Source organism: Symphalangus syndactylus, chromosome 13, assembly GCF_028878055.3.
Source record: "Symphalangus syndactylus isolate Jambi chromosome 13, NHGRI_mSymSyn1-v2.1_pri, whole genome shotgun sequence".
Taxonomy (NCBI): domain Eukaryota; kingdom Metazoa; phylum Chordata; class Mammalia; order Primates; family Hylobatidae; genus Symphalangus; species Symphalangus syndactylus.
In genome coordinates this window covers 26,984,033-27,003,423 of record NC_072435.2, presented here as the reverse complement: position 1 = coordinate 27,003,423, position 19,391 = coordinate 26,984,033, and the positions used below count along the sequence as shown (strand labels likewise).

Sequence of the window (19,391 nt, the reverse complement as noted above, 5' to 3'; positions counted from 1 at the left end):
GGGCCAGGCCAGGTCCCCCAGTTGGGTTCCCACGGGCCCAGTGTGCCTCCACTTCTAGCATACTTCACCCCGAATTACAGCTGCCTTTGTCCTCATTGTCCCCCGCATCAATATAGAGGCTCCTCATGGGCAGGGACTGGATCCACAGGGCCTGGCACACAAAAGACTCAAGTAAATGTTGAGTGAACCAAATAATGGGTCTCTAGGAAATAAGTTAACAGAGATAGATGTTGAGAGTCAGTTTTATTGCCATCTCTGGGAGGGGCTCAAATCCGCCCAATCTCCTTCAGCTTGGCCACCAGGTCCTCAGTGGTCTCCACCTTGACGCCGGCTGTGCGCTGGGGCGGGTCCTCCACACTGATCACAGAGAGCTTGGAGGTCAGGTCCACACCCAGGTCCCCAGGCTTGATCACCTCGATCTTCTTCTTCTTGGCTTTCTGCACATGGGAAGCCATTGTTCACAGGGCTGTGGAACTCCTGCCACCCTCCTGCCACCTCCTTCCCATGGGTGCCAGGCCTGCAGACCAGTCCCATGGGCTGAACCCTCTGGACCCACCCACTGGCCAGGACACACGAAACTTCTCACAGGGCCACACCTGGTGTGGACAACTCCTGCTGGCTAGGAGGCCCTGGGAGGCCCAACTACTGCAGCAGTCCTCCTTTAGGTAACCAAATCAGGAAGCCCTTCACTGGCTGCAACAGACTGGCAAATCCATCCTTTTGGTAGTAATGACTCAGTGGACTTTTGGTTGAGATGGCATGCTGAAGGCTCCCAATAGGCTGAGATGATGCCCTGAACCCTCCCTATAGGCTGAGATGATGCACTGAACCCTCCCTATAGGCTGAGATGATGCCCTGAACCCTCCCTATAGGCTGAGATGATGCACTGAACCCTCCCTATAGGCTGAGATGATGCCCTGAACCCTCCCTATAGGCTGAGATGATGCCCTGAACCCTCCCTATAGGCTGAGATGATGCACTGAACCCTCCCTATAGGCTGAGATGATGCACTGAACCCTCCCTATAGGCTGAGATGATGCACTGAACTCTCCCTATAGGCTGAGATGATACACTGAACTCTCCCTATAGGCTGAGATGATGTAGTGAACACTCTGTAATGGCTGAAATGACTCACTGAACCCTCCCCATTAGTTTAGATGATCCAATGAACCCTCCCTGTTGGCTGAGATGAATATTCTCTATTGGCTGAGATGACCCACTAAACTGTTAATATTGGCCAAGATGACCCAGTGAACCCATCCTACTGGCCATGATGATTAGTGAACTCTACCTGTTAGCCAAGAGACCCCATGCACCCTTCCTAGTTAGCCAAGATGATCTACACAGTAACTTCACATTGGCAAAAATTACCAAGGGGACCCTCCCTAATGAACCAAGATGACCCAGTGAACTTGTTCCACTGGCTGGAATGACAAGGGGAACACTTTCTGCTGCCCAGCGAAGCCTTTCTACTGGCCTAGATACCAGCAAGCCCTCCCTGCTAGCCAAAGCAGCCCCCATGAACTCTCAGTATTGGCAGAGATGACCCAGCAAACTCTATCAGCCAAACTCCAGGTGACGGCTTCCTGTGCACGAGACCTCCTTTGGATCCTTCCCTCCCCATGTGCGATCACGGGGGGGGGCACTGGGCTGGCAATGTGCTTGCCACCCGCAGGCTCTCAGTGCCCGCTGGCCAGGGGCTCACCATGATGTTGGGCAGCGTGGCGTAGCGGGGCTCGTTGAGCCTCAGGTCAGCTGTCACCACAGCTGGCAGCTTCAGGCGCAGGGTCTCCAGGCCCCCATCGATCTCCCGCTCCACTTTCAACTTGTCCCCCTCCAGCGTCACCTGGGAGGCGAATGTGCCCTGAGGAGGGACAGTGTAGAAGGAGAGTGGGTGAGGCTAATTCAGCTCCAACCCGAGCAGTCCACTTATGCCACTACTGAGTACACGCACGGACAAGTGAATGAATGAGGGGGCGAACAAGGCAGGGTCCCATGAGGTTCAGAATCGACCTTGTACACCTGGGAGAGGGTCTCTTTCCTTTCCCTGAGAGCCACGGTGTATGTCCTGATGTCCTATGTCCTGATGCTGCCAGTGAGGCCTCCCTGCCTTCCTGACAGTGAACATGTACTGCGTGCTGGGCCCTGTGCTAAGCAACTGATGTGTCAAATCATTGAATCCTCGCAGGAACTTTATGAGGTAAATGTTATTATCCCCACTTTACAGATGAGAGAAACTGAGGCAGCAAGATGCTGAGTTACATGCCCACTGCTACCCACAGCTGGTAAATCCAAATGCTGACAATCTGGCTCCCAACAGTCCCCTGTGAGGCCCCTGCACTGGGGAGACAACAGAACTGTGTGTGTCCACACCAGTCCTTAAACCACCTTCTGGTACCCCATCCTCTAGCCAGCTCCCTCAGTCCTGAATCGACATTTCCTCCCCTGGTAACTGATGCCACCTACGCTCCTCTTTGTCTAATGTACTTTCTCCCTGTCCACTTATTAACTGGACACATTTTTCAGGTCTTAGTGTGAACATCACATCCCTCCATTCACAACCTCCTCCTACTGCCCTTATGAGCCTGCCCCTGGAGACACACTGTGAACATGACCGGTGAAGCACCAGCTTGGGTAGGCTCATATTCTGCCAGGGAAGACAACCAGTCACCAGGGAAAAACACACACACACAAATGAGATCATTTCCAATCAGAAGGAATAAGAAGAAAATAAGACACATGATATGAGAGCAAGAAGGGCGCAGTGTTGGAGAAGCTAGTCAGACAGTGATAAATGCTTTGAAGATAAAACAGGTTAATGGTTTTGAATGTGTTGTCCCATCCAGTAGCCACTGGCCGCGTGTGGCTGCCCAGCCAGTGCAGCTGAGGAATGAATTTTTAAATTTTATTTAAATTTAAATACTGATAATTTGGCCAGGCGCAGTGGCTCATGCCTGTAATGCCAGCACTTTGAGGGGCCAAGGCGGGTGGATCACTTGAGGTCAGGAGTTCGAGATCAGCCTGGCCAACATGGCGAAACCCTGTCTCTACTAAAAATACAAAAATTTTCCAGGCATGGTGATGCGTGCTTGTAATCCGATCTACTCGGGAGGCTGAGGCAGGAGAATCACTTAAATTCGGGAGGTGGAGGCTGCAGTGAGCCAAGATCGTGCCACTGCACTCCAGCCTGGGGACAGAACAAGACTCTACCTCAAAAAAATAAAAATAAATAAATACTGAGAATTCAAGATACATTATCATGATTGTGGTGATGATTTCATGGATGTAACACATATCAAAACTTATCAGATTTTGGAGGGCTGAGGTGAGCAGATTGCTTGAGCCCAGAAGTTAAAGACCAGCTTGGGCAACATAGTGAGACCCCCCATCTCTATCTAAATAAAAGTGTTTAAGAAAAGCAAACTTAACAAATTGTGCAACTTAGACATGTGCAGTTTATTGTAGGTAAATAACTCAATGAAGCTGTTTTAAAAAAAAAAAACAACACAGATACCCAATGCAGTTACTGGAAATGCAGTTACTAGAAAACTTTTAAGTTTGTTTTGAACAACTTGGGTGTGTAAATCTATTTCAACTGTCATCTTTAGGAATGTGTTTCTCATAGAAATTTAGCACCTGAATTGAGATGTGCTGTAAATATAAAATACATGCTGAATTTTGAAGATTTAGTACAAAGAAAATCCAAAAAACGTAAAATACAGATGGTCCCTGACTTATGACAGTTGGAATTAAGATTTTTCAGTTTTCCGATGGTGTGACAGTGGTAAACATTCAGTAGAAACCATACTGCCAGTGTCTGTACAACCATTCCGTTTTTTTAGTTCCAGTACAGTATTTGATAAATTACATGGGATATTTAGCACTTCATTATAAAATAGGCTTTATGTTAGATTATTTTACCCCACTGTAGGCTAACGTTAAGTGTTGTGACATGTTTAAGGTAGGCTGGGCTCAGCTATGATATTTGGTAGATTAAGTATATTAAATGCATTCTTTCAGTTACAATATTTTCAGTTTATGATGGGTTTATCAGGACGTAATCCCATTGCTTGTAGAGCATATGTATCTTAATATTTTTTATGTTGATTACATGTTAAAATAACATTTTAGACATAATGGGGTGAAATAAAATATAATTTTGTCTGTTTCTTTTTACTTTTTTATGTAGCTGTGAAAAATTTTTAATTTGCCTATGTGCCTTGCTTCTTTTTTTTTTTTTTTTTTTTTTTTGAGACAGGGTTTCCCTCTTTCACCCAGACTGGAGTGCAGTGGTACGATCACAACTCACTGCAGTCTCGGCCTCCCGAGCTCAAGGGATCCTCCCACCTCAGCCTCCTGAGGCTGGGATTACAGGCATATGCCACCACACCCAGCTAACTTTTCTTTTTTGGTAGAGATGGGGTCCAACTATGTTGCCAAGGCTGGTCTCGAACTCCTGGGCTCAAGTAATCCTCCCACCTTGGCCTCCCAAAGTGCGAGGACTATAGGTGTGAGCCACTGTGCCAAGCCTGCATTTCTTTTTTCTGAGACGGAGCCTCCCTCTGTTGCCAGGCTGGAGTGCAGTGGGGTGCGATCTTGCCTCACTGTAACCTCCGCCTCCCGAGTTCAAGCAATTCTCCTCCCTCAGCCCCCCGAGTAGCTGAGACTATAGGCGCACGCCACCACACCCAGCTAATTTTTAAATTTTTAGTAGAGATGGGCTTTCAACATGTTGGCCAGGCTGGTCTCAAACTCCTCCTGACCTCAAGTGATCCGCCTGCCTCGGCCACCCAAAGTGCTGGGATTACAGGCATGAGTCACCATCCCTGGGCCCAGCCTGCATTTCTATTGGACTGGCAGAGATGGGGATTGGGAAACCTGGAATTGAGGGGGTGGGCATGAGTATTTCACGTAGGATGGCAAGAAAGGCCCCTTTGAAGAGGTGATACCTCAGCAGAGACCTCAAGGAGGGGAACAAGAAAGCCATGAGGCAATCTGAGGGAACAGTGTTCCAGGAGGAGAGAACAGCAAATGCAAAGGCCTTGAGGCAGAAATGAAGTTTGAAGGATGAGGGCCTGGCCCTCAGCAGGTGCTCCCCACTCCAGTCTCACCTGTGGCCAGTCGAGAAATCCAGCTGTCATCTGCCCTGTCTGGTTACAGTCATCATCGATGGCCTGAATGGGGAGAGAGAGAAGACTGTATGACAATCAGTGGAGCTCATGGACCATTCGGGCCTCTGTCTAGAACAGAGGTTGGCAAACTTTTTCTTTCTTTTTTTTCTTTTTGAGACAGAGTCTTGCTCTGTCACCCAGGCTGGAGTGCAATGGTACGATCTTGGCTCACTGCAACCTCCGCCTCTTGGGTTCAAGCAATTCTCCTGCCTCAGCCTCCTGAGTAGCTGGGATTACAGGCACCCAACACCACGCCCAGCTAATTTTTGTATTTCTAGTAGAGACAGGGTTTCAACATGTTGGCCAGGCTGGTCTTGAACTCCTGACCTCAGATGATCCCCCAAAGCTCTGGGATTACAGGCATGAGTCACCGCACCCAGTCGGGTTGGCAAACTTTTTCTATAGTGGAACAGATGTAGTAAATATTTTAGGCTTTGCAGGTCATACGGTCTCTGTCACAGTGACTCAGCTCTGCTGTTGTAGTGCACAGGCAGCCGTAAATAATATGTAAATGAATGTATGTGGTGATGTTCCAATAAAGCTTTATTTACAAATCAGAGGTCGCTGTGGGCCATAGTTCACTGACTTTTGGTCTAGAATGATTCCCTCACTTGGGCCCAGAGATAAGCAGCCACTTGTCCAGGGACATGTGGGGCCATTTGGAATCCCTGTCGCCAAGTCTCTGCCCTCTGTATAAAGCCTCTCAGGAGTCCCGCCCTATGTGGCCCCTGGGCAGCTGCATGAACGGGATCTGGGCCAGCGAGGACATTCTAGCCCCAACCCAGTGATTGGTTCAGGGAGGGGCACATGACTCAGGCTGCACCAAAGAAGCGTCAGCCCTGGGAGTTTCCTGGAGCCCTTGGGAAAGAGGCTCCTTTCTTTCTGCTGGGGTCACTGGGCTGGTGGGATCTGAGCCTGGAGATGCAGACAGTGAAGCCAAGGTAGAGGGGACCCTACAGCTCATAGGTGACCCTGGATCAAGCTGTGCCTGAAGCCCCTGATTTACGTGAGATAATAAATTCGCTTTCTGGCTTAAGCCAGTTTGAGTTGTGAATCTGCTTCCTAGAACAAACAGCATCTTGACCAGTTCATCAGGCATTTCCCCAGCTGGAGGCCCTGGCCCCAGGAACTGTCCCTGGCCCAGGACAGGTAGGACATCGGAGTCTGAGAACCACCAGCAAACGCAGGGGGCTGCAAAGGCCACGCTTCCAACACCTCGGCCTCTGCAGCCCCACCCAGGCCCTGCCTTTTTGGCCTGTTCTCCAGGTAGGCCCTTCGGCCGCAGTTGACTGTCTGTACTGTGATGCCCCTGCTGTTGGTAATCTCTCTCTGTTTTCTTCTGACTTTCTCAGGGCTGGGCAGGATACCCAGTGACCTACCTGGACCCACCAGCCTCCTCTTTGTCCCAGAACTGACCTGGCCCTGGGATCCCCATCTCTCTCTGGGGGCCCCAGCTCTACCTGAGCCTGCTGTGCTCTGCTGTCTCCGCACTCTGCTTAACATACCTTGCAGTCTTTGGCCTTCCTTCTCAGCCTCCATCCCTAATTCCCTGGCTCTTCTCACTCCCGTCTGCCTGTGGCTCTTCTGACGTCCCTCTTCTGCCCCTTCCCTGGTTGAGGCCATGAGGTTTGTCCTCAAATGAGATGAGCTACCCCTGAGGAGAGGTGGTGCCTCAGGGTCTCCTGGGGGAACAGATGAGCCCCATGTACCTCTGTCTCAGTGGGGAGCACCAGTGTGGCAGAGAAGGTTCTGGTCGGGTCCTCACCCAGCCCTAATCTCCTTCCCTAACTCCTGGCCTCCAATCTCCCCTTCCAGTCCATTCTCAAAGCCCAGGGGGACTCTTCCTGCACTAGTGCTGATCCTGCCCCTCTTCTGCTCATAGACCTCCCATAGCTCCCCAGTGCCCTCCAAAATTCTTAAGTCTCTGTTTCAAGCCCAGGCCTGTCTTCTGAACCTGCATCGATGTCTCCTGGGTTCTTCACACACCCCATGTAGGATCCTCCTCTAACCTCCTGTTCTTCCTGGGTTTCCCACCTGTGTTACCAAGGCAGACCCAGGCACTGTCCTTGCCTCCTCCCTGCCCCCCCTCCCCATGCTAAGCCCAGTCTCTCCTGCCACATCATGTCTCTGCTCTGTCCTGTCACCTTTGGCCGAGGCCTCATTCTCCCCACGTGACCATCACCTCAGCCTCCCAGCCTCTAAACTCACCTAAAAGGATCTTTCTTCTTTTTTTTTCTTTTTTTTTGAGACAGAGTCTCGCTCTGCTCCCAGGCAGGAGTGCAGTGGTGCCTGATGTGCAGTGGTGCGATCTTGTATCACTGCAACCTCCGCCTCCCAGGTTCCAGTGATTCTCATGCCTCAGCCTCCCAAGTAGCTGGGATTACAGGCAGGTGCCACCACACCCGGCTAATTTTTGTATTTTTAGAAGAGATGGGGTTTCACCATGTTGGCCACGCTAATCTCTAACTCCCGACCTCAAGTGATCCACCCACCTCAGCCTCCCAAAGTGCTGAGATGACAGGCATGAGCCACTGTGCCTGGCCCAAGAGGATCTTTGTAACCCCCAGAGGGACTCTGTCCTCCCTGTTCAAACTCTCTGTCAGGAGGGTCAGCAAAGTCCCAAGCTGCTCAGCCTGGAGTGGCTGAATGCCCTGGTCCTGGCCACCTGCTGTCTCATCCCATATCTCCACTACCCTCCTCCCAAGCAGGGATGAGCAAGGGGGCACAGGGAGGGCTGACCACAGCTACCTGTTTGCCCAGCAGCACTAGGTCCACCTTCTCCTTCTCTGCCAGCTTGGCCAGGACCCGGGCCACCTGCAGGGGACCCAAGCGTTCTGCTTCTGCTGGGGGCACCTCCACGTGGATACCTCGGTCTGCACCCATGGCCAGGGCAGTACGAATGGTCTCCTGCCGAGGACAGAGGGGCTTGACTTGGCTGCTATCCTCAGGGGGACCTAGGAGTCTGGCCCCCAGCCCCTTCTCCCTCAGACCCAAGAGTCCAGGCCCCCATCCCCTCCTCCCTCAGCCCCAGGAGTCCAGGCCCCCATGCCCTCCTTCCTCAGACCCAGGAATCCAGGCTATCAGCCCCTCCTCCCTCAGACCCAGGAGTCCAGGTCCAGCCCCTCCTCCCTCAGACCCAGGAGTCCAGGTCCAGCCCCTCCTCCCTCAGACCCAGGAGTCCAGGACAAGCCCCTCCTCCCTCAGACCCAGGAGTCCAGGCCCCTCCCTGAGACCCCGAGCACCTGGCACTGTGCAGGCCCACAGCTGACGGCGATGACCTCCTTCACCAGCTTCTTCTCCTTGAGCCGCACAGCCTCCTCCACTGCGATCTCACAGAAGGGGTTCATGGAGTGCTTCACGCCATCCGTGACCACCCCGGTCCTGTCAGGCTTCACTCGGATCTGCTCAGCAGGAGGGGAGGGGGCGGGGTCAAGAGGAAACAGGCAAGAAGGTGGGGGCCTCAGCGCCAACCCTCTCCCAGGCTGGATGAGGACAACAACAGCCTGGAAAGGGGCAGGGCCTTGTCCAGGGTCACACAGCTCCAGGGACAGAACTGGGTTAGAGTTTGTAGGCAGGGGCAGGTCACCCTGTCTCCTTCTCTCATCCAGCCATTCCTGGGTACCAGGGACATCTGACTTGATCATCCTTACTGTGTCACTGCTCCTCTCAGGCCTGAAAGACTGTTTCTCACATTTACAGCATTTATGGTAACCCACAGTGAGAGGTGCATTTTACCATATCTCCAAGTGTATATAAATACATAACACACTGATACATAAATACAAATGAGGAGAAGAAAAGGAAAAATCAGTTAGGTAGACAGTTAAGGCTGGTCCTCAGAGAAGCAGCCTGCCTGAAAAATCACAGCTACAGGCAACAATAGAGCAGCCTGGGGAAAACTCAGGCTGCACCTGCACAGACAAGCAAGCAGGTCCAGCACAGAAGCCTTTTGTTCTTTGTGTGATTGACAGGCTCCCAGGAAAAGTTCCCTCCCCTTTTCAGGCAAGTACATGGTGGTCTCCGTAGGAACTTGCACAGGGAGGGGTGGAGCTTACCTAAAACAAACCCACGGTTACACAAACAAGAGAAGCGGAGCTTTGTGCTTGCCTAAAGATGTACCCACAACTACATAGATAACGGAGAGTTATGCAGATAGCTTTACAGATAAGATACTCAAACAGCTACAGAGATGAGAGGAGTTTCTTATAAAAGCTTTTGGAATCAACTGTAAAAATAGCAACCTGCGGCCGGGCGCGGTGGCTCACGCTTGTAATCCCAGCACTTTGGGAGGCCGAGGCAGGCAGATCACAAGGTCAGGAGATCGAGACCACGCTGAAACCCCGTCTCTACTAAAAATACAAAAAATTAGCCGGGCGAGGTGGCGGGCGCCTGTAGTCCCAGCTACTCGGAGAGGCTGAGGCAGGAGAATGGCCTGAACCCGGGAGGCGGAGCTTGCAGTGAGCTGAGATTGCGCCACTGCACTCCAGCCTGGGCGACAGAGCGAGACTCTGTCTCAAAAAAAAAAAAAAAAAAAAAAATGGGGCAACCTGCTTGGGCTCCTCTGTCCTCTGCGGAGAGCTTTCTTCTTTTGCTTATTAAACTTTCACTCCAACCTCACCCTTTGGGTGGTCTATGCTCTTTAATTCTCTTGCTTGTGAAACAAGCTCGGATAACACCTTAGACAACATGACCAGTGACCCTGACCTGTTTCACAAATGCCACTGCAGTGTAAGGGTCAGTGACCAATACTTACCCTATACTTACCCTGGCTATACACACACCATACCCTGACATTTTCTACCCTTTTTCAGAAAAATGCCAGCCCTCTGCCTGGATGTCATGATCACACATGTTCACAACCTAATTTGGAAAACATCAGCACCAAAGACCTCTTTGCTAAACAGACAAGGGAGGTAAGGGAGGTGGGTGGCAAACCCCACCCATTTGCCTCTGCACATCGTTTTTGTCTCTCCTGGGCCCCACTGTGCGCCTGGCTCTGAGTTGGATCCTGGGGACACCATCGTGTGCCAGGGAGAGAGGCTTCCAGTGTAGACCAGGGTGTAGCGTGAACCACTAACCACTCTCCTATTAGTTTCTCTCAGCTGCCATAACAAATCACCACATACTTGGTGGCTTAGAATCTTACAGCTCTGGAGGCCAGAAGTCCAAAGTCAGTGTCACCAGGGTGAGACCAAGGGGTCTGCAGGCCCCAGGGGCAACATGTTTCTTGCCTCCTCTAGCTTCTGCTGACACTCCCTGGCTTGTGGCTGCATCGCTTTATCTTCAATGCCAGCACCCTCAGCTCTGTCTTCACGTGCCTTCTCCTCTCTCTGTGTGTCTAGTCTCCCTCTGTCTCTCTCTTATAAGGACTCTTGAGATGGCATTTAGGGCCCACCTAAATAATCCAGGATAATGCCCCCATCTCAAGATGCTTAACTTAATCACATCTGCAAAGACCCTGTTTATATATATATATATATATATATTTTTTTTTTTTTTTTAGATGGGCTCTCACTCTATTGCCGAGGCTGGAGTACAGTGGTGAAATCTCAGCTCACTGCAACCTCTGCCTCCTGGGTTCAAGCAATTCGCCTGCCTCAGCCTCCCAAGTAGCTGGGATTACAGGCATGCGTCACCACGCCCAGCTAATTTTTGTATTTTTAGTAGAGACAGGGTTTCACCATGTTGGCCAGGCTGGTCTCGAACTCCTGACCTCAGGTGATCTGCCCTCCTCGGCCTCCCAAAGTGCTGGGATTACAGGCGTGAGCCACCATGGCCAGCCTGCAAAGACCGTTTCTAAGTGATTTCCCCTTCTCAGGTGCCAGGGATTGAAACCTGGCTGTTTTGGAGGGCTATTTCTTGGCCCACCACAATCCTCTTTGTTTTCTTTTTTTTTTTTTTTTTTGAGATGGAGTCTTGCTCTGTCGTCCAGGCTGGAGAGCAGTGGCATGATCTCGGCTCACTGCAACCTCTGCCTCCCCAGTTCAAGCGATTCTCCTGCCTCAGCCTCCCGAGTAGCTGGGATTACAGGCGCCCACCATCACGCCCAGCTAATTTTTTGTATTTTTAATAGAGACAGAGTTTCACTATGTTGGCCAGGCTGGTCTCGAACTCCCGACCTCCAGTGATCCACCCACCTCGGCCTCCCAAAGGCAGGGGATTACAGGTGTGAGCCACCGCACCCAGCCCAACCTGAGTTTTTATAAGGTCATTCTGGATTCTTGGTGGAGAAAATTGGAAAAGGATGAGAGGAAGTGGGGAGACAGCTGGGTGGCTGTTTGTCACCAAAGTGAGAGGTGACAGTGGCTCAGACAGCCGTGACAGCAGAGACAGATGCAAGAGGTCTCTGGAGGTGCAACTGACAGGCCATGGTGTGCGATGGAAAGATGACACCAAAGAGTGGCTTCCAGTCAGTACATCAGCCTGAGCCGGGAAGATGGCGAGTTTGGTTTGGGGCACAAATGTTTAAAAAGCCTCCAGGGACATCCAGAGAAGGCTTGCTAGGGAGCTGCCCCATTCGGCCCGGGGCCTGCCCTCTTTCTCTTCTCCCACGTGGCCGCCACCCAGGGCTTGGCCAGAGCAGATCTTGGGTGGCAGCTGGGCCTGGTGAGGGCACTGGCACACTCTTGCTATTTCCCTGCCCCTTTTTCTCTGGGGCTGTGGGTCTAACTGTTCCTCCCACAGGCAGGACAGAATCCGAGATGAGAAGGTGGGACCCATAAGGGGCTTCCCACTCTGGCTGTGCCTCATGGAGAGGGTAACAGTAAAAGATGGAGGACGGAGACCGGGCGCAGTGGCTCATGTCTGTAATCCCAGAACTTTGGGAGGCCAAGGTGGAAGGATCGCTTGTGCTCAGGAGTTCGATACTAGCCTGGGCAACAGGTTCTACAAACAACAACAACAACAAAAACAAAAACAGCTGGGCGTGGTGGCTCATGCCTGTGCTCCCAGCACTTTGGGAGGCCAAGGTGGGCGGATCACCTGAGGTCTGGAGTTCGAGACCAGCCTGGCCAACATGGCAAAACCCCATCTCTACTAAAAATAAAAACAAAAAATTAGCTGGGCATGGTAGTGCATGCCTGTAATTGCAGCTACTCAGGAGGCTGGGGCAGGGAGAATTGCTTGAACCCAGGAGGTGGAGGTTGTAATGAGCCAAGATTGCGCCACGGCACTCCAGCCTGGGCAACAGAGCAAGACTCCACCTCAAAACAAACAAACAAACAACAACAACAACAACAACAAAACAGCCGGGTGTGGTGGCGCACACCTGTAGTCCCAGCTACTCAGGAGGCTGAGGCGGGAGGATCACCTGAGCCCAGGAGGTCAAGGGTGCAGTGAGCCGTGATCATGCCACTACATGTAACCTGGGTGACAGAGCAAGACCTCATCTCAAAAAAAAAAAAAAAAAAGGAGAAAGAGGAGGAGGAGCTGGAAGAGGAGAGGAAAGAGAAAGAGCTGTTATTTTCATCTCTCTGGTTGTCCAGGATGGAGTGCAGTGGTGCCACCTTGCCTTACTGCAACCTCCACCTCCCGGGCTCAGGTGATCCTCCCACTTCAGCCTCCCCAGTAGCTGGGACCACAGGCGGGCACCACCACGCCGGGCTAATTTTTTTTTTACTTTTTGTAGAGAAAGGGTTTCCCCATGTTTCCCAGGCTGGTCTCGAACTCCTGGCCTAAAGTGATCCGCCTGCTTTGGCCTACCAAAGTGATGGGATTACAGGTGTGAGTCACAGTGCCTGGCCTTTTTTCTTAAAAAGTAAAATAAAATAAAACAAAACATAGGAGTTGCCCCTTTAAGACAGAAAAGAACCTCACCCACCCATCAGTAAGAGGCCCCAAGCTTCTTGCTGTGAGTCAAGGAGGCTTCAGAAGGACCTCAAGTCACATCTTGCTCTTGCTCTTACTCTGGCAGAACTCCCAGCCCCAAGCTCCTGATTCCCAGGCTCCTGACTCCTGAGGAGAAAGGTAAGAACTTTCCAGACACACGCACACACACGCACACACACACACACACACCCGAGGAAAGAAACTAGCTCATCTTCTCAATTAAGTTTGAGTTGATTTCAAGCTTGGAAAACAGTTTAGTTAAATTACATAAGTCAGGAAACAATGGTAGGGGTGAAAATGATAGCTTGTTTGTTTGTTTTTTAAATAATGATAGTTCATGCCTGTAATCCCAGCACCTTAGGAGACTGAAGAAGGATCACTGGAGCCCAGGATTTCAAGACCAGCCTGGGCAACATAGAGAGACTCCGTCTCTACCAGTAAACAAAATTAGCAGGTCATGGTGGCGTGCACCTATAGTCCCACCTACTGAGGAGGCTGAGGTGGGAGGATGGCTTGAACCCAGGAGGGTCGAGGCTGCAGCGAGCTGTGACTGCGCCACTCCAGCCTGGGTGACAGAGCTAGACCTTGTCTCAAAAAAAAAAAAAAAAAGTTTTATAATTGAGGTAAATCATTCAGCATTAACTGCTGGCTTTCTCTTAAAGAAACGACATACCCGCCAATATCAAAAACAGCCTCAAAGCTGGGCGTGGTGGCTCACACCTGTAATCCCAGCACTTTGCGGGGCTGAGGTGGGTGGATCACTTGTGGTCAGGAGTTCGAGACCAGCCTGGCCAACATTGTAAAACCCTGTCTCTACTAAAAATACAAAAATTCGTCAAGTGTGGTAGCACGTGCCTGTAATTCCAGCTACTTGGGAGGCTGAGGCAGGAGAATTGCTTGAACCCAGGAGGTGGAGGTTGCAGTGAGCAGGATCACACCAATGCACTCCGGCCTGGGTGACAGACCAGATTCTGTCTCAAAAAAAAAAAAAAAAAAAAAAAAAAAAAAACAGAACAAATTTTTAAAAAGCAGCCCTGACCCATGCAGACGAGTCAAGGGTTTTATATGCATTAACTCATTTGACCATCCTAATAGCCTGTGAGGTTGGTTACTGGCATTACCAGTCTCATTTTACAGATGAGGCAACTGAGGCACAGAGAGGCCAAGTGCCTTGGCCAGCGTCACACAGCACAGAAGTGGCAGGACCAGGGGTCTAACCCCAAATCTGTCTTGGGAACTGTGAGACTCTGAAAGAGGCTACGTGTGCCCACGGCACTAGGAGAGCCAGCCTTCCTATTTGTTGTCCACTGTAGGCAAGAGGGATTTTCTTCTCTTCTTGAATTCTCTTTTCTTTTCTCTCTCTCTCTCTCTTTCTCTCTTTTTGACATGGAGTCTTGTTCTGTCGCCCAGGCTGGGGTGCAGTAGTATGATCTTGGCTCACTGCAAACTCCGCTTCTGGGTTCAAGCGATTCTCCTGCCTCAGCCTCCCCAGTAGCTGGGATTACAGGCACCTGCCACCACGCCCAGCTAATTTTTGTATTTTTAGTAGAGACAGGGTTTGACTATGTTGGCCAGGATGGTCTTGAACTCCTGACCTCGTGATCCGCCCGCCTCAGCCTCCCAAAGTGTGCGTTTACAGGTGTGAGCCACCAGGACCAGCCTTTCTCCTGGGGTCTTGAAAGAGGCCCTGAAGGTTAAGCTTCATCAGCTTCCTGGAAAATGTAACCCTGGACAGGACAGGGTGTTACTGAGTTGCCAAATACCTATTAAAATGCTAGATACACGCACATACCCAGAAACATGCACACAGCCAGACACACATACACACTCACACACACACACACACGAATACACTCTGAGCACAGCATTTGTTATGTTTTGAATAAATGACTAACTAAACTTCCTTACTAATTCTCCCAATAAAAACACTTATTGCAGCTGGTCACAGTGGCTCACACCTGTAATCCCAGCACTTTGGGAGGCCGAGGCAGGCGGATCATGAGGTCAGGAGGTCTAGACCAGCCTGGCCAACATAGCAAAACCTCATTTCTACTAAAAATACAAAAATTAGCCAGGCGTGGTGGCTCACACATGTAATCCCAGCTACTCAGGAGGCTGAGGCAGAATTGCTTACACCTGGGAGGTGGAGGTTCCAGTGAGCTGAGATCCTGCCACTGCACTCCAGCGTAGGCAACAGAGATAGACTCCATCTCAAAAAATAAAACAAAACAAACCCTGTGTGCCAGGCACTGTTCCAAGGGCTTCTTTAATTTTCATTACAACTCAATAAAGTAGATAGTACCATTATCCCCATTGCACAGAGGAGAAAAATGAGGCTCAGAGTGGTGAAGCAATTTCCTCAAGGTCACACAGCAGGAAGTGGACGTAGGCGCTGGGCTCAGGGTCTGAGGTCTGCACTATTCTAGTAGTGCACCCACTGTCTCAGGAAGCAGTGACCGTATCTAACTGTCTTCCCCACACCTGGAGCTCAGATTCCAGAAGGAGCGACAGACACCAGAGCAATCAATAAGTAAACGACACTGTGGATTACAAAGTGTCCACACCAGCTTCCCTCTGGGGACAAGCTGGGCTCTCAGAGGGTGCCCCTGCTCCCACCTCTTTCATGGAGAATGTGAGCCACTCCCTCCACTCAGGTTGGCTCCTTGAACTTTCATCTCCAGCAAACATACTTTCCTCTCCATTCCTAGTTGCAAAGCATAGGGGAAAACACAGCAAAACACAGGGACTCTGGGGCCTGTGATTTTAAGGAGGCAAACAGGGAAGTCCTCCCAGAGAAGGTGATGTTTGAGCAACGAGGTGAAAGAGGTCACGGAGTGAGCATGTGATTCTGGGAACAGAGGTGGATCAGACATGACTCCTCTCTGCAGGGAGCTACCAGCCTGGGGATGATGGAGTAGGGCAGTGGGGAACATGGGGTCAACAGAGGATCCCAATCCAGTCTGGGGGTGCTGATGGAAGCAAACCTAGGGACTGCAGAAGCCCCCAGGGATATACCAAGGCAGCCTGAGGGTGTAGGGTCAGGGGCTTCCTGGAGGAGGCGATGCCAGAGAGAATCACTAAATTGTTTGCTTTGTTTTTTTGAGACTGAGTCTAGCTCTGTCACCCAGGCTGGAGTGGAGGGACACAATCCCGGCTCACTGCAACCTCTGCCTCCCAGGTTCAAGCGATTCTCCTGCCTCAGCCTCCCGAATAGCTGGGACTACAGATAATGTGCCACCATGCCTGGCTAAATTTTTTATTTTTAGTAGAGATGGGGTTTCACCATGTTGGCCTGGTCTCAACTGATCCACTCGCCTCGGCCTCGCAAAGTGCAGGGATTAGAGGTGTGAGCCACCGTGCCTGGCCAAGAATCACTAGATTTTGATATAATCCATGAGTTGGAGTTGGGCAGGACAAAGGACAGAAAGCAGAGGTAGGAGGGTGGTGCTGGAAGAAGGCATGGAACAGGTGAGCCACGGCCTGGTCTGTCAGGACAGGAGGAGCAGGTCACAGTGGCGGGAAGCACAAAGGGTAAGGGAGGGTCCAAGGAGGGAAGTGGACGGCTGAAGCAGACCATGAAGAGGAGGCTGGACCACAAAGCATCCTAAATGCCAGGCAGAGGGGCTGCGACTCTGTCCTGAGGGTGCAGGGGAGCCACAGGCAGGCTGGGAGCAGGGGAGAGCAGGGTCAGCTCTGGGTGCAGAAAGGCCCCTAAGGCTGGGTAGAGGTGGGCTGAGAGGGAGAGACTGGGAGTGAGGGAGGACCAGGGTGAGGGTCCAGGTGAGACAATGAGACTAAGAGACAATAGTGCAAGAAGGGCGGGGGGTGGAGAACTGACAGCTTTGGGAGAAGGGAAAGGGGGTGGGACAGTCTACCCAGGTCTAATCTGGTGTTGAGGAAGCTGGCAGGGTCTGAATCATTTATTTGTTCTGAAAAGGACAGACACATCCAGTAAGACAGGATGTAATGCAGCTCCCTGCAGCACTGCGGGAGGGGAAGGCAGCACCCTCTGGAAAGGACAGTAGCTGATTCAACGCAGCCTTCACGCTTCCCCTCTGTTCTCTCCCTGAGCACACCAGAGACATCCATGTGCCAGGCTCTGTGCTGAGTGATGCTGGGACCAGAGCTGAGTCAAATGTGGGCCTGCACCATGGGGGAGACGGATCCAACCCCAGACATGCCAGGCGGGGAAGGCCAGGGCTGGGATAGAGAGAGGAGGCCCAGGGAGCTGTAGGAGTCCAAAGATGTGAAAGTAATGAACAGTCAGAGCCTGGAGGAAACCAAGTGTTGGGTCCCAGGACCCCAAGAGGAATGTGTCTCAAAGGGGCTGGAGGCGACATCCCTGTCACGTGCTGCCAGAGGTGTCATTAGGACAGGGGGCATTGAGGGAGATGGGAGAGCAGAGTCTAGAGCCAGACTTGCCTGGGGTTTTGATTGTAACTCTGCCACTTACTGGCTGGGAGATCTGACAGGCCTCAGTTTCCTCATCTATCCAATGGAATTAATAATACAAAGGGTAGGCCAGGCACGGTGGCTCACGCCTATAATCCCTCCCAGCACTTTGGGAGGCCGAGGCAGGCGGGTGGATCACCTGAAGTCTGGAGTTTGAGACCAACCTGACCAACATGGTGAAACCCCATCTCTACTAAAAATACAAAAAATTAGCCAGGCGTGGTGGCGCATGCCTGTAATCCCAGCTACCTGGGAGGCTGAGGTAGTAGAATTGCTTGAACTCAGGAGGCGGAGGTTGCAGTGAGCCAAGATTGCGCCACTGCACTCCAGCCTGGGCAAAAAGAGCAAAACTCCATCTCAAAAAATAAAAATAAATAATAAATAGGCTGGGCCTGTAATCCCAGCACTTTGGGAGGCCGAGGCGGGTGGATCATGAGGTCAGGAGATCGAGACCATCCTGGCTAACACAGTGAAACCCCATCTCTACTAAAAATACAAAAAAATTATCCAGGCGAGGTGGCGGGCGCCTGTAGTCCCAGCTACTGGGGAGACTGAGGCAGGAGAATGGCGTGAACCCCGGGGGGCGGAGCCTGCAGTGAGCCGAGATCGCGCCACTGCACTCCAGCCTGGGCGACAGCGAGACTCTGTCTCAAAAAATAATAATAATAATAAATAATACAAACGGTACTGAAAGGACTGAATGGGTTAATCTCTGCAAAGGACTTGGAACGATGCCTGGCACATAAGTACCCACTAAATGCTGGCTGCTATCATCACTGACACTTTCATGCTCAAGTCTGGCTCCTGTACCCTCTTCCCCAGCCCACTCCCTAAGCAGGCAGGGTCAGTATCAGTGTCCACTTTGTGACCCTGGTTTTGCCCACCCTGAGGCTTCCAGGGTGCCAGGCCCCGCACTAGGTAACGCTGGGGACACGGAGGTAAGTCCCCAGGCTGATGGGAAGGACACACATGGACAGACAGTCACCATCTTCAGTCCAGTTCAGGCCAAGCATTGAGAGAAACGGGCCTGAGAGACCGTGTCTGATTCACCTCTGTCCACATCAGCTTCCCTCTGGGGACAACAAGCCAGGCGCTCAGAGAGGGCCCTCCCCCACCTCTTTCATGAAGAATGTGAGCTACCCCCAGCTCAGTCAGGTTGGCTCCTTGAACTTTCATCTCTAGCAAACACACTTCTCTCTCCCTAGCTAGAGCTTCCTGGCTCACCCTGTGGCTATGGAGGGTGCAAAGCAGCTTCTGGGGCCCCACGGGACCCTGTCTGACTCCCTCTATAGCACATTTCGGGTAATATAATAGAACAACGGTAAGCAATGCAGCCCAGTGGGTGAAAGCAGTCAGAGGAACCTGGATAGAACTCTCGACTCTGCCCTCCTCTAGCTGGGCGACCTCTCTGTGCCTCAGTTTCTCCGTGCGTTAAACAGGGATCATGACTTCTTCCAGTGGGTAAGAAATGGAGAAAGCAACTCACTCTGAACAGTTATCAAGAGAGTGAATCCAGAACGAGGGAAAAGAGAACATGGCCGTGACCCCGGAGGGATCGGATGTTAGAACTTCACTCTTGGATTTTTGCCCTCAGGTGTGACTTTGACGTTTGGGGATTAAAGCGGCAGAGGTCGGGGGTTACGAGAAGACCCCCACCCAGTGTGCGCTCGTGGCCCCGGAAGCACACGGCTGCGGGACTCAGGGATGTGGGAGAGGGGAGCCCGGTCACCTTCACGGCGTAGTCGATGACCCTCTTGACAGCTACGAGCGCGCGCAGCTCCGCCATCTTCCCGCCGCAGCCACCTACAGGGTCAGCCCGCACCCTCAGCCGCTCGGTCCAGACGTCCCACCACTCCTCCCCCCACGCCCCCGCGCCCCTCTCTGCGCCTGTGCGCAGCACGGTCAGCCAGTCAACCGCTGCAGAGACCGCCTCCCCGACAG

The 19,391-nt window shown here is 51.7% G+C and overlaps 1 protein-coding gene across 1 annotated transcript; it reads right to left on the bottom strand.

The window, feature by feature from the left end:
• Positions 1–224: 224 nt before the first annotated feature.
• On the bottom strand, positions 225–19,384 carry ETFB (electron transfer flavoprotein subunit beta). Its single transcript, XM_055237011.2, has 6 exons — positions 19,180–19,384; positions 8,414–8,572; positions 7,920–8,078; positions 5,112–5,174; positions 1,706–1,864; positions 225–437 (listed from the first exon to the last, which is right to left on the bottom strand). The coding sequence occupies exons 1-6, from the start codon at positions 19,234–19,236 to the stop codon at positions 267–269; spliced, it is 768 nt and encodes a 255-aa protein (XP_055092986.1). The 5' UTR covers positions 19,237–19,384; the 3' UTR covers positions 225–266.
• Between the last annotated feature and the right edge of the window lie 7 nt (positions 19,385–19,391).

Coding starts and splice junctions, on each gene's coding strand:
- ETFB (XM_055237011.2), bottom strand. CDS start 19,236: ATGGCGGAGCTGCGCGCGCTCGTAGCTGTCAAGAGGGTCATCGACTAC. Junction 1,865..5,111: donor GATTTCTCGACTGGCCACAG/GTGAGACTGGAG, acceptor GTCCCTCCTCAG/GGCACATTCGCCTCCCAGGT. Junction 438..1,705: donor CCACGCTGCCCAACATCATG/GTGAGCCCCTGG, acceptor TCCCATGTGCAG/AAAGCCAAGAAGAAGAAGAT.